This window comes from Barbus barbus (assembly GCF_936440315.1).
Source record: "Barbus barbus genome assembly, chromosome: 44".
NCBI classification, from domain to species: Eukaryota; Metazoa; Chordata; class Actinopteri; order Cypriniformes; family Cyprinidae; genus Barbus; species Barbus barbus.
Window position 1 is genome coordinate 17,908,994 of NC_136722.1, and position 15,272 is coordinate 17,924,265.

Here is a 15,272-nt window from a genome sequence, read left to right on the forward strand (position 1 = left end):
CTATTTCGTCATACCACGCCCTTACCGGTGGCCAGTCAGTGGGTAGACACCCCCTGGTTACACGTTTCCTCCGCGGTGCGCTGAGGCTGAGGCCTCCGGTACGATCTCGTCCCTACGTGGGATCTGGCTGTGGTTCTGGAGGCTCTGTGCAATGCACCTTTCGAGCCCATTCAGGAGATAACTGAGAGACTCCTCACTATCAAGACCGTTTTCTTATTGGCTATCACCTCTCTGAGGAGGGTGAGTGACCTTCAGGCCCTGATTACGGCCTCTATTCACTTTGCGCCCGGTTCGGCGAAAGTATTCCTCTACCCCCGCGTGGGGTATGTTCCGAAGGTCCCATCGGTCGTTCCACAGCCGGTCGTACTGCAGGCCTTCTGTCCTCCTCCCTTCAGGGAGCCAGACCAGGAGAAGCACAACCGTATGTGTCCAGTGCGAGCACTAGACGCATACATCCACAGGTCCTCCCTGTGGAGAAAGCGGACCAGCTGCCCGTGTGCTATGGTCCGCCTAAGAGGGGTCTTCCTGCTACGAAGCCCTCCTCTTAGTAGGTGGATTGTGGGTGCCATGGCTTTGGCATACGAGGCCTCTGAGCTCCCCCCGCCGGTGGGAGTCAGAGCGCACTCAACCCGAGGTGTGGCGGCCTCCGAGGCCTTCTGGGCAGGTGTTCCATGCAGGACATCTGCAACGCAGCTGGGTGGTCCACGCCCCTGACTTTCGTTAGGTTCTATGACCTCGACATCCAAGCCACTCCCGGCTCCTCTGTCCTTTCGTCCTGACACCAGGCAGGGACTTGTCAGTCTGGCGGCGTTGGTATCTCGTTCCCATATGCGTTTTCGACGCAGCTCGAAGTTCCTGGAAGGGAACGTCTCAGGTTACGTATGTAACCATGGTTCCCTGAAGGGAACGAGATGCTGCGTCGCGTTGCCACACTTCCGGCATCCCTGCCAGCGCTTGCTTCATGACTTGAAGCTGAAGCCGGCTCCGCCGCACGTGCTTATATGCTTCCTGGTCGTGACGTCACCCCGCCCGTGACGCCTCGCCCTTGTTTGACTGATTACACATCATATTCAGAGCCTGGTCACGCTGAAGGCGTTCCCATATGCGTTTTCGACGCAGCATCTCGTTCCCTTCAGGGAACCATGGTTACATACGTAACCTGAGACGTTTCCTGTCCTTGTCTGATGTAATCAGTTAATTCTTGTCCAGCCGTGTTCGTCTCATTATCTATGATTTACCTGTGTATTTATAGTCCTGTCTGTTCAGTGTAATGTCGTTTGGTCTACTCGTTACTCCCTGGTGTTCCTTGATGTCTTCATTAAAGACTGTTATTATTTGAGTTACATCCTCGTTTGCATGTTCCTTGTTCCTCCCTGCTGTGTGCACCGTGACAGTAGTATTGTAAGTGTACTATTTCAATACTAAATTGGCCCACTTTCTAGTATATATAAGTATACTTTTAAGTATACTTCAAGTATAACAGTAGTAAATTTTGAGTACACAACTTACATCTACGTTTTTAGCTTGTACTGCAACTATACTAAAAGTGAACTTAAAGGTATACTGATAGGTATTCTGATAGTTTACTAATTAAATACGTGTAGTAGCATTTTTAGTACACTTTGAAGTATAGTCTCAGTAAACTACTAGTTTAGTGGTTTTATACTGAAAGTATACTGCTGTGCAAAGCCAAAAGACCCCAAGATATTTTTGGGACATTCAAGACAGCCTTTATCTTGTACATAAGTATCTTGAGTCAATTTTGTTGTTTTTCCGAGAAAATAATGGGTCGCCTCAACCGTAACTTCGAAAAGCCCCGGAGAAACCAAGGCAGAATACCGTATAACACCAGTAACGGCTCTTTCGCTTTGTTTGGAATGCTCAAAATGAGTTACGGCGTTCTGCCTTTGTTTAGCCACGCGTCAAAGTTATGGTGCCAGCTTGGAGTTCTGCCTTTTTTTTACTGTCCATTAAAGTCTGCTGCATTTTAATTTCGGTGTAGACAAACAAATTAGATCGCAATCTACCAAACAGCTCCATATAACAAAGCACTGTAAAGACTAGACACCTTGGCAACAATACATAATCGTGAATAACCTTTAAAGCTTTTTTCCCCCTTTTTGTAATGCAGATTATTAACCAGGCTGTCACTTCTCGTTGGATGCGCGTGTACTTGAATGCCATTGCAAGTAGCCTGATCAATCATAAAATCAGTAGCCTAACAGTTCACAATTAAATCCATATCCTACCTTTTCTTGTAAACCGATAAAAATCAATCCATACCGCTGAACGTCGTTGGAGATGTTTAATTCACACGCATTTCTGAGCATGCCTGCTTGCTGGCGTTCACATAAATCCACAAATCGTTATTTTAGGTTAGGCTATTTCATTCAAGTAAATATAAGCAATTATGCTATTCTTTTACGTTACTGAGCATAGCAAATAAATTGGTTGCAAAACGGTATCCACTCACATGTTTAACTTTTAGTCTGCTTGTTTCTGTCAACAAAATACATAATAAATAAATACAGTCACATTACTATATGCAATAGCCAATATGAGATAGCCCATGATCAGTAGATTTTATACAGGTGTTACTATAACAATTTTGTAAATGGTGATCAGCAATCAAATATTGATCATGTGGAAGTTACTGCCTTTTGCCTTGGTGTGACCTCACTTTTTGCAGATAATGCAAAGGCAGAGTACATTAACTTCAAAATAAGGGTAAAAATCAAGTTTGAGCTTTTAATGTAGATCATTTTCATTGTTAAAACATCTAATTGCCAAATTTCCAGTGTCCTACCTATAATTAATTTGGCTGGACTAGTAAAAAACTATAAAGTAATTTTTCTCAGTTTCACACTCTAGCGAGTTAAGGTCTTTTGCCTTTGTAGGGCAGTATACTCATAAGTTTATGAATATCTGAACATACAAAACATCAAAAGAAAGAGCAGGGTATCTGCTTGTGAACAAAAAAAATTTATTCTAAATTCTTGCATTCTTTTTTAAACACTTGAATGTAAAAAAATCTGAAAAAAGACAATTAATTGGCTTCAGAATGATGTAGATGTAGATGTAGTCGATCAACACCCCAAAGCTTGAAAATTATTACGTATTCATCGGTCGACATTTTAATCCGTAACGTTAAACAGTTTTGATGCTGTTTTATGTCTGATGATCATGTTAGATTACACGTGGAAGCATCTGTTGTTTTGGTTTCTTCTTCACTTGTGTTTTTTTTTTTTGGAAATTCTGTACAGTAGATGTGTACTAGCGCCCCCTACCATATAACAGTGAAAACACGGATTCTAGGAGCACAAGTGTAGCTCAAATATTTTTAGACTTTTTCTAAGTATGTCAAGTATACTTAAATGTCATTTTAAGTATATTTCTGAGAAGTACATAAAGCACATTTCTGATAAGTAAATAAAAAGTAGACTGAAAGTATACTTTCCTATTTTTTAGTTTTCTTTTTCGTAAGGGTAAGAAGCTCTCAATCTCTCAATTTCAGTCTCTTTGCTAATATTGTAAATTATACAGGGCAGTGTTTCAGACTCATCTAAACTGGAAACTTGTCTTTTTAAACTATGTTTCAAAAGAAGCTGCTCATTAGAATAATTTGTTTCAGAAATCAGGCTTCACTTGTCTCACTGCATGTTTTTGATCACCAAAAAGAATCAGCTTGTTTGTTTGTGAATCATACTACACTGGTTGAGTTTTATGTTTGTTTTTGCATGCAGCTCAAAACTTGGTAGAAAGAAATTTCTTACCCTTTTCTGCAAGTTTCATCACATGCAACACTGACCACAAACTGATGTTCACAACTCTCTTACAGTGACTCTAAAGCAGTCTAGAAAAAACTTTTAAGGACCGTCACCATTTTGCTTAAGTCTTTAGAATTTAACCCTCCACCAGATCAGCAGAATATCAGGTTCACCAGAGAACTGAAAGATTTACCCACGTTCCCCTGACTGCTGACAGACATTTCTTTTTCTTAGAGGTACTGTTGTTTTTCCAGTATCAGAGAAGGCCAAAGTGAGATCTCCAGAAACAAAGTTAAGTTTCAGTTGTCTCAGGTCTCAGTTGTGATCGCAGCCACACGTTTTTCTGAATCTTCCTAGCCACATAATGTTTCCCGTCCACCTACCCACATACCCGAGGGATCCTCCCTGACCAAACGCTCTCTGACAGCCACAGGAGCTGCCACGCGCATTATCATCTCCTTCACAGCGCTCCATACTGCTGGGTTTGCCACCTTCTGACTGCAGGGCTCACACGCACCCAGAGGGGAGAGTCTCATTACCACAACACCACCACAAAACGCATGGATTAACATGAACTCACCTGCTCTAATGATGCAACCTATGTGGACTCTTGCAGTTTGTGACTCCGCAGGCACATTTTAGAAGTTTGACAGCTCTGGATGTCATCAGATTTTGGTGCTTCTTAGTTGCTAATCTATTCAATCTGGTCTCTCAGAGGGAAAAAACGTTGATTGAACCTATGCTTTCACACTCCCTGTGATTATTATAATGCTCCCACAGCTTATTTTCTGTCCTATTTCACAGTTTATTTGTTTAATCCATTTAGCATCTCGGCACTTTTAAATAACTGCTTATAATTGCTATTCCCCAGCAATAATGTTTCATCAGGAAATGTGCTGTAATTACTGGAATTAATTTGAGGATTACGGAAAGCAGACACACACCTACACAGACTGTCTCCTATTGTGATTCACATCTGAGGTTGTCCGTCCTCAGTCGTCTCTGCATGACATCTTGTGTTTAATGTGACCATGAAGTTTCCACCTGTCAATCAAGCTTCAATCGGGTGGAAGTTGTGGACGTCTCGCGGGCTACAAACTGCACTTTTTTTGTCCACCCACCTCAGCATTGCATCTCAAACAGCCGTCACATCTTCTCCTCACTCTTAACTGGTAGTGCGTCTGCAGATGTGCTGCTGGCTGTGGCCTCTGGTGATGTCTGCCAGCATGACTTTACACCCCCGCAGGCCTTCACAACTTGCAGGCCATGTTATTCACGGCCTGCACCCCTGAGTGTTGCCCTTCTCTGCATATAGGACTAATTTTTAATGTGACCACTAAAAAAAGACCCAGAAAACTGTGGCTCAACTCAATGGGGAGCCTATAAGCAACTTGACATTGATCTGACATTCTGCTAAGTAATAATTTGTCAAGTTGCGGCTTCTTCTCAAGGTGGACGGGGGAAACGAGGGTGTCTTGAGAGGACCGCCTGTGAGGAAAGGGCCACACTTGTTCCACTCCATTGCTCTTAATTAGCTCTTAGTCAAAACACAATTTTGTTCCTCTGGGTGCAGGGCTTCAGTCGTTACATAGAAGTACAGACCCAAGAGGAAGACGTGTTCATTTAAAGTATAGTATATAATTCAAAGCACTGTGTGACTCTGATCATTAAGTTATATGTGAGGAAATGTGGCTTAAAGTAGAGGTGAATCCTTCCAATTTTAAAGGGGCTACTTTCCATTCCATACTTTTCCTCTTTTTTCATCCATCTTCATTGATTTCACTTGTATAGGTGCTTATTTAGGTGTGACTACACAGAACAGTCACTGGCTCCTGCTGTGAATCTCTTCAGAATGGTAGTCACACACATGTGGGAACCAGTGGCGTTTTGACATTAGTGATGTTGTGTTGACAAGTTATTGAATGCAGGAAGAATGTGATTTGGGTATTTTTGCCTTGTTTTCCAGTAAAGAAAAAAAATGTACCTTGAAATATTGAGTAAACGTCCTTTAAAACAAGATAAATGTACTTGTATAAAGCTCAAATGTTGAAGATATTATTACTTGTTTTCATCATATTTTGAATTAAATATTATTTTCTGTATCCCATTGTCTAACAAAATATAGTGAATTTACTCTTTACTCTTAAAACAAGAAAAAATAATTTGCTAAGAAATTTCTGAAGTGGGACCAAACTGCATGTTAAATGTTTGTCATTTATAGATTTTTAAAAAAAAAAACTTTTTGGAGAAAAACAAAAACAAACACTGTTTTGATTTAATTACTGGTAGACAAGTTTTTATCTAGGGATGTTTATATTTGATATACATTACTGTTCAAACGTTTGGGGTCTTAAGTTTTTAAAATGCTTTTAAAAGAGGTTTCTTATACTCACCAGCTGCATTTATTTAATCAAAAATACAGTAAAACAGTAATATTGTGAAATATTCTCAAAATTTAAATGTAATTGTATTATTACAATTTAAAATTATTACAATTTAAAATAAATGTTTTTTATAGTAATATATTTAAAAATTTAATTTTTTCCTGTAATGGTAAGGCTGAATTTTCAGCAGCCATTACTCGAGTCCTGAGTGTCATTCAGGACTCCTTCAGAAATCATTTTAATATGTTGACTTGCTGCTCAAGAAACATTTCTTATTATAATAAATGTTGAAAACAATTGCACTGCTTAGTATTTTTGTGGAAACTGTTGGTTTTTAAAAAAAAATCTTTGAACAGTAAATTCAAAATAAATGCAATTATTTTAAATAGAAATATTTTGTAAAATTATAAATGTATTTTTTCATTCATTTTTTTATTTAATTTTAAAAAATCCCCAAACTTTTGAACAGTGGTATATAAGTTTGTTATTCTATAGAAATTTTGAAAGAGATGAGAAAGAAAATGACTTTTTAAAGTGATTATTCAGCATCCACATTGAAGTCTGAGAGGAAATGACACTGCAGAACACCACTGCACCAAACTTCAGGGACTAAAGTTCAACCAAAGTAGCAAATCTCAGCTCTTGGGTGCCTATACCAAAAGAGCACTTAGCAGCTGTCAGACAAAGTGCTACAACACTGAGAAAATGGTGCATCATGCTCAGTAGGCAATTCTACATTGTGTAATGGACCTTCTGTTCGCCCATTGTTGTGTTTAAGGGTCTATTACAGACCAGAGCGACTGATTTCATGGCTGTATCCATTTCTGCCTAGCTGGCCAGAAGCTATATGCTAAACGTTCAATGAGGCATTTAATCTGTGAATGTCTGCATGTACAGTTTTATTACTTTGGCTAAAGTGACAACAGCTACCCAGTGTGATGCCATGTTGCTCAGATCTTATTTATTTTTCTTTCCCCTTCTTTTCCCTCATCAAAATTACAAAGATGAGCAGGATCAATACGGCGGTGAGTCGAAAGCGGGAGCAGCGTGTTCTCTTCATGGTGGTCACCATGGTGGTGTGTTACCTGCTTTGCTGGCTGCCCTATGGAGTTATGGCCCTGCTAGCCACATTCGGGCGTCCCGGCCTGGTCACGCCAGCAGCCAGCATCGTTCCTTCTCTGTTAGCCAAGAGCAGCACCGTCATAAATCCCATCATCTACATCTTCATGAACAAACAGGTGGGTCCTTACAGAAAAACTGTTTTAACTGCTAATCAGTCAGTGTGTAAAGATGCTTGTTTGACCTTCTGTGAATGTAGGGTGACTGTGCGTCCTATTTTTCCTGAATATGTCCTAGTAGTTTGGAGTAGTAGAAACTACTTTTCAGTCAGTATCTTCAGAAAAGGTTAGGAAAACAAAGCCAAAACCTGGCCATTTTAGCCAATTTATATATCCCAGCCTTGACGTGTCTGGGAAAAAGATGACATATGATTAGCCTATAGTGGATGACTATGATATGAATATTATATTACATGTGATATTTGCGTTAGCTTATTTACATGCAAGTGCAGCACATGCTTTTATACATTTAAGTCACAAATAAAAATTCATGCAATTGCAAGAAAGCACACACTTTTTTTTGCTAAACATTTCACAAAAATAATTGTGTTGAGCTAAAAATGACCTTCTGAGTCACCAGTGGTTGCAACAATGACTAAGAAAATGTCAGTTTTGAGAAAGGTTAAACATAATTAATTTAATCCTGTTTAGTTGCTATTTTGTAAACTAATATATGTAAATTCAATTAAAGCATGGCTTAAGTGACCATATACTTTTGTTGCTACTGTGTTTTTATGATGCACTTATTCTATTCATTGCTATATTTTGTCTTTAACAAAAATAATTTCACATTTTTCTTTAAAAGAACACACTGACTGCAGGATCACTTGAGTGCTCTGATATTTAGCAAGTTTTTCAGTTGGGGTGTCATTCCCAAAAGCACATTATCAACACGTTATTTTAAAATGTATTTAACAGCACAGATCACACACACTAATTAAAGTCATTTTTTCTCTGCCATTGACAAGTATGTACAAAGTCACCTTTGAATGTGAAATATAGGAACTGTGTTATGCTTGGGGAACTTGTTATTTTGGTCCAAAACCTGGGCTGAAACAAATGAGAAGGAAAAATTTTATAAATAGCTTAAAAATGGGGAAAATGGGGAAAAATGTGAAATTATTTTTGTTAAAGACTAAATATGATACTATCAAGACCACTTAATTCATAGTAAGGCCATTATATATTAAATTATAACATTTTATAAGTTATGTATTGAAAAATTACAAGGCTTTCATCCAAAGACCATATTATTTAAACTACCATTTTAAAATTTCATTAAGATGTAATATTAAAATCAGGTTCTCAGGTTAAATTTTTAATTGGAGACAGGAACTGAACAAGGATTTGACTTTTCTTTCACTGGTTTTGAATCAGTTTTGAATTGTACTCTGCTGATAAGCTCCAACTTCCCTTCTGTTCATCTTTTTCCTTACTGAAAAAAATGAACTGAAGGCAAAATCTGAAGGCAACATTTCTTGTTAGTTAAATTCATCTGCTTAATTTAAGAAAATGTACTGACTAAACTTAAAAATGCCAAGATGCCACAAACTGAAATTATATATTTCCCTTGACCACAAAACCAGTCATAAGGATATACATTTTTTTTAAATTCAGATTAATTTTAGATCTGCGTCAATTGAACCATTCAGTCAGCAGACTGAAGTTCAAGATGCTTACACTCAAACAGGTCGTGTCTCAAATCAGGTCCGAGGACTGGTTTGTCGCGATCGATCTAAAAGATGCATACTTCCATGTCTCCATCCTTCCCACTCACAGGAAGTTCCTGAGGTTTGCTTTCGGGGGCAACGCCTACCAGTATCGGGTTCTTCCCTTCGGCCTAGCACTCTCACCCCGCACTTTTACGAAGTGTGTGGACACTGCGTTAGCTCCGTTGCGGCTAGGAGGCATCCGCATACTCAATTACATTGACGATTGGTTGATTCTCGCTCAGTCAGAGCGGATGGCGGCTCAACATCGAGATGTTGTTCTCACTCACATGAAAGTGTTGGGGTTAAGACTGAACGCCAAGAAGAGTGTGCTTTCTCCATCACAGAGAACCACATAACTTGGTGTGGTGTGGGATTCGACCACGATTCAGGCACTTATGTCCCCTGCTCGGATTGAGTCGATCTTCACGGAAGTCAGGAGAGTGAAAGAAGGCCAGTCACTCCCTGTCAAGCAGTTTCAGAGACTGCTGGGTCTGATGGCAGCTGCGTCCCACGTGATACCTATTGGCCTGCTGTACATGAGACCCCTACAGTGGTGGCTCAAGACCAAGGGGTTCTCCCCGAGGGGAAACCCACTTCGCATGATCAAGGTCACGAACCGGTGGTGGTGATGCAGATCTGGAGAGTGTTTGGCCAGGCACAGGTGGACCTCTTCGCTACTCAGGAGACAGCGCAATGTCCCCTCTGGTACTCTTTAGTTCATCCAGCTCCACTGGGGCTGGATGCCATGGTACAGAAGTGGCTGAGGCTTCGTCTGTACGTCTTTCCCCGATTGCTCTGCTCCCCAGAGTTCTGGAGAGAGTGTGCAAGGTACTGCTGCTAGTAGCCCCGTTCTAGCCAGGCCGAGTATGGTTCTCTGACCTGATTTCCCTCCTCGACGGCTCTCCATTGGAGATTCCCGTCAGGAGGAATCTCCTCTCACAGGCAGGAGGCACCCTTGTGCACCCCCGCCTGGAGTTATGGAAGCTGTGGGTGTGGCCGCTGAGGGTTCACAACTTATACCTTCTGGTCTCTCAACCGAGGTTGTTGAGACCATCCTCCAATCCAGAGCTCCCTCAACGAGGTAACTGTACACCCTGAAGTGGAGACTCTTCACTTCATGATGCGGAGATCGCCAGCGCGACCCAGTTAATTGCCCGGTTGGTACAGTGCTGGAGTTCCTGCAGGCTCGACTCTCCACAGGGTTAATCCACTCCACCTTGAAGGTTTATGTAGCGGCGATTTCAGCCTACCACGCCTCTCTTGGTGGACAGTCGGTGGGTAGACAACCCCTAATTACACGTTTCCTCCGTGGTGCCCTGAGGCTAAGGCCCCCAGTACGGTCCCGGATTCCTCCTTGGGACCTGGCTGTGGTGTTGGATGCTCTCTGTAGTCCTCCCTTTGAGCCTATTGAGGAGATCTCTGATCGCCATCTCACCCTGAAGACTGTGTTTTTTTCTGGCGATTTCTTCTCTGAAGAGAGTTGGGGATCTGCAGGCCTTCAGTCCTCCTCCCTTTCGGGAGCTTGACCAGCAAAGGCTTAACTGTATGCGTCCAGTGCGAGAGTGGATATCTCGTTCCCCTAGCATCTTCGGACGCAGCTCAAGTTCCTGAAGAGGAACGTTTTAGGTTACGTATGTAACCAAAGTTCCTTGAGGGAACGAGACGCTGCGTCTGAATGCCACACTTCCAGCATCCCTGCCAGCGCTTGCTTCATTCCAGAGGCTGACGCCGGTTTCACCGCACATGCTTTTGTACTAGCTGATCATTACGTCACCTCGCCCGTGACGTCTCGCCCATCCATTGGACAGATTTCACTTGTATTCAGAGCCGGTTACGCTGAAGGCATTCCCCTAGCGTCTTCGGACGCAGCGTCTCGTTCCCTCGAGGAACTGGGGTTACATACGTAACCTAAGACGTTTTATGTTCCTACATTTCTATATGGAATGTACATTTTGTGGAGAGCAAAGAGCTAAAATATACTCGTGACATGAGCACACATGAAATGCCATAAACCTTACAACTAAATGATCATTTTAAGTTGATGAAAAATCAGTTTCAGTGGTGTGAATTAAACTGGCAAATGGCCAAACTATGCAACCATATTGATTACTCAAGCTTCGGTGCATGCTGGAAAGAGGGAAAATGGGACTGAATCACAAAACCATTTTTCCATCCTATTTGAGGTAAAAATGCATTAATTCAACTAAACTGCTAAGTTTGTCAGTTCGACTTTAAAAATCACAATATATTGTAATAAAAAACCTGCTTTGAGATGCATTACTTGTTTTCCTGAAATCTAAAAAACTAAAGTAAATTATAGATTTTTTTTTTTCAGCATTATTTACTTTATCTATGGGCCATTTTTCACAATGGCTGTTCAACTCCATCCCAGCTTTGATGGCTAATTTGTATTCCAGAAGTTTATGGCTGGACAAAACAATCAAATAGTTATGCATGCAATTATGTTCAAGTGTTTGGAAGAATGCACAAACCATTTGAGTAAATATATAGTTTTTCAGTGCTGTACTTTTTGTGTTTGCTCAAGGATTGTATGTAAGAAGAAAATAGTAGAAAGTTTTCAATGAAACCTTTCCTTCAAAGAAGCGCTTCTTATATGATCGAACTGATACAAGATGGACAATTTATTATTATTTTCTGAACTCGTGTACATGTGAACAGGTTGTGTTTGTAATATCTGTGCACTTCTCTTCTGTATGGGTTTAAGCTTCTGCTCCAAACAATTGCTTGTGATAAGACCGGAGATGAAGACTTGGAGAAACTAGTTTTGCCTGTCGGAGGAGACGCCAGTCACCTGTATGTCATTTTCAGTCTTCAATTCCTCCCAGCCCGTAACCATGGAAACTGTGAGTTGAGGCGAGTTGAAGACTTAAAGTGCTGTACAGATTCAAGTATCTACTCGGCATGTGTCGATATGACAGGCGGAGATTGAAAGACAGCGGAAAATGGAAGAGTACTTAAAAAAAAGGGAATTTTGGAGTGCGAGAGAGCTGCGAAGTTCCTGAGCCCGTGAGTAAATAACAGTACTATTATACTGCCGGGGTTCAGGAGCTGTCATGCTATGTGGTAATTACATTTACTCCTTCCTTTTTCTTTTTTAGGGACGCAAGGAATTTTCTAGCACAGTTCACATTTCCTTCCTTATTAAGAGCACAATGTGTGCTTAGGGGAATCATCAGTATGCTGAAAAACTCCTATATGGGTCACAAGCACATGTAAATTACACCACAAAAACATTTTCACACTTTTTTTGTCCTGGTTTCCAGTAAAAACCTCCTTAAAGCATTCTTAAAACAATATATGCATTTTAATGTTATAAGTAAAGCTGGAAATGTGGAAATATCTTGAATTACATTTATTTTATTTTGTTTTATTTTTTATTTTTTTGTATTTAATTTATTGTATTCATAAATATAACAGAATTTAGTGAGGTTTATGCTTAAAACAAGCAACCCAAATGGTAGACTAAAAAGGCATTTCTGGAAAAAAAAAATCTATGGAAGCTTGTTTCCGCCATAGGATATACATTTTTAAAAATTGTGACTTTTTATCTCACAATTCTGACTTTTATTCTCTAAATTTTGAGAGAAAGATTTGCCGTATATATAAACTAAAAAATAAACTCTTTGATAAAAGCTTTTTTTAGCTTTTTTTTCTTGCAATATCTCACATTTTGACATTTCTTCTTAGAATTGTGAACTTATCACAATTATGACCTTATATCTCCATATCTTTCTCAGAATTATGAGGGAAAAAGTCAGAATTGTGAGATATTAAGTCGTTATATTTTATATATTTCATGCCATGCCAGAAACAAGACAAATCTGATTGTCTTACACCCTTTTTCTTTTCAGATATGAGTATCTATTTTAAAATAATTTAATGTTTTTACTGCAAAGCAAGACAAAAATGTAAGTTTTTTTATTATTATTAATTATTATTATTTTGAGGAAAAGTGACTGCAAATAGACACATTATCACACACTGTGTAAGAAACAATAAGACCAAGTGCCAGCTTCAGAATTAAGAGCTTTCCAGAGAGACAGGCAGTTCTTCCAGCAGTGGGATCAGTTATTCCGGACCACCTGTGAGCAGGTGTAGCGTAATTGGCGAGGATGTTCTGTCCTGCTCTTCCAAGATTTTCAGTACCCCACAGAGAGTTAATCATCTCCATTCCAGACCATCATCTGCTCAAAATCTGCTACACAGCACTCCTCTCAGATCCGGACTGCAGCCGGCCAACAGAACATTCCCTGATCCAGCATGAGTACACACTGAAATTATTGCTTATTATCTGCCAGGGGTAAAAATTATTCCCTGAACCCCGAATGCTCAAGTCAAGTTCAGACTTAGGAGATTGCAAAGATATTTTTCCCTCCCAGTTTGATTTGAATTTTCACTCTTGGAGATATCAGATGTTCTCATTATGGGGAACATGTAAATTGCAAGTGGAAGGGTTTTTGCAGGCCTGCACAGATTCTGTGCTCTGCTGATTTCTGTAAAATTGGAAGGCCGGTTGTTCACAAAAGTTCTACTTGTCCTCCATCCCTTGCTTGTTTATCAAATATAGCAAATTTGATGAATGCTTTTAGATAAATAAGAGTAAACTCTCACATTGTTCCTAGACTTGCATCCTTAAAAGAGTTTTCAGTGTTTCGCAAACAAGTTAAATAGACAGTTCACCCAAAAATAAAAATCTTTATGTTGTTCCAAACCTGTATGACTTTCTGTCTTATATGCAACATGAAATAAGAAATTTGGAAGAATATTGGTAGCCAAAAAATGCATGGACAAAAATACAATTGAAGTAAATTACCAACATTCTGCAAAAGATATTCTTTCATATAAATTTGGAAGCACGTAAGGGTGAGCCAAAAAAAATCCCATTTACTTTAACTATGCAGAAGAAAGAAAGTCATACAGGTTTTGAACAACATGAGGGGGAGTAAATTATGCCAGAATTAGAATTTTTGGGTGAATTTTGACTATAAGCTCGAGTAAAATATTTTTACTTAATTAGACAAATTTTATGGTTTACCTCTTAAGACCCTGCGGCCTCATATGAGGACATTATATTTTCTCTGAGACTACATGCCACAGTTTTAAGTCAACATCTCAGGACCAGGTAGGGAAAATGTTATGGGGTTTCAAATCAAAATGTGACTTTCTGTTGTGAAACAGGACATTGATTTCATACATGTCCTCATGAACATTAAAATTTTTAATGCTCTAAACAATGTAAAGACATGGATTTTTTTTTTTTTAAATCCTAAAACTTTTTTCTCAGGTCTTAAGAGGCTAAGGCACTTGCAATTAAAGTAAAGATGCCATTTTCCTTTAAATGTCTTGTATTTATCTTGTGTTTCAGTCAAACCACTTACATTAAATTATCCATAAAAAGGTTTTTTAAGCCGTAAAGCTGTTGAAATTCTTTTTATGGGAGATGAGCTAATTATTCCCTAATATAATAGCTGTTAGTGTTGCATCAGCAGAAGTATCAGCTTTTCTAGTGTCATAAAAATTAGGTTGAAATCTATGTTAACGTATAATATAAATGTATTATAAGTTTTGTGGCTATATTAAATATAATGTGGATATAAGTTGTGTACATTTCAATATTTACTACCCTATGTACTTCTATTGTAAATGCCTTATTGTACCTATGGGACGAGTCAAAAACATTTTCTGTGGTCACAAACATTTTGCCACAAATACTGGCACTAGAGCTTAATTTGCTTTTGAGCATTGATTTACCCATGAACGAATTACACATACTAATCATCAAAAATAATGTCATCTAATCCTAGTCAATTCAGTTAGTGACCGTGCTAAATCAATGTGCCTCATGTGCTAAATCTGATTGGATGAAACACCCAGGCAGATAGTTGTGTTAACTGTCCTACAGCATGTCCAGATGCACAGCCACCTTCTGTGCCACCTTCGTCATCTCCGCGGGGTTCACCAGACCTCCTGCCAGCCCCTGTAATGAGTGTGTGGATCTGAATCCATTTATAGACTCATTCCTCCCACTTTAACCATATCACATTCCTCACCTGTCTGCTGTTCCAAATAAAAATGCATAACATACACCTGCGATGGCTGACAGCACTGTGACCAATTTTCAGATTCAAACAGCTTGATTATGTTACAGGTCATCTCTGTCAGTACAAACATTAAGGAGATGTTTGTCAGAACTAGCGGATTAATGGAAAGATTTTGTGAGGACTATCAGTGAGTGCCATGGTCATGCATGATTGCGTCCCATCAGCGCTA

At 39.6% G+C, this 15,272-nt stretch overlaps 1 protein-coding gene across 1 annotated transcript in view; it reads left to right on the forward strand.

Annotated features, from left to right (window-relative positions):
• The window catches only part of LOC306863162 (parapinopsin-like), a gene marked incomplete at its 3' end in the record, with an annotated part of 34,588 nt that overhangs the window by 16,840 nt on the left and 2,476 nt on the right, over nt 1-15,272 (forward strand). Inside the window, exon 3 of the mRNA XM_079406374.1 lies at nt 7,156-7,389. Coding sequence (XP_079262500.1) covers nt 7,156-7,389 — 234 coding nt within the window. The remainder of the gene's footprint in view (nt 1-7,155; nt 7,390-15,272) is intronic.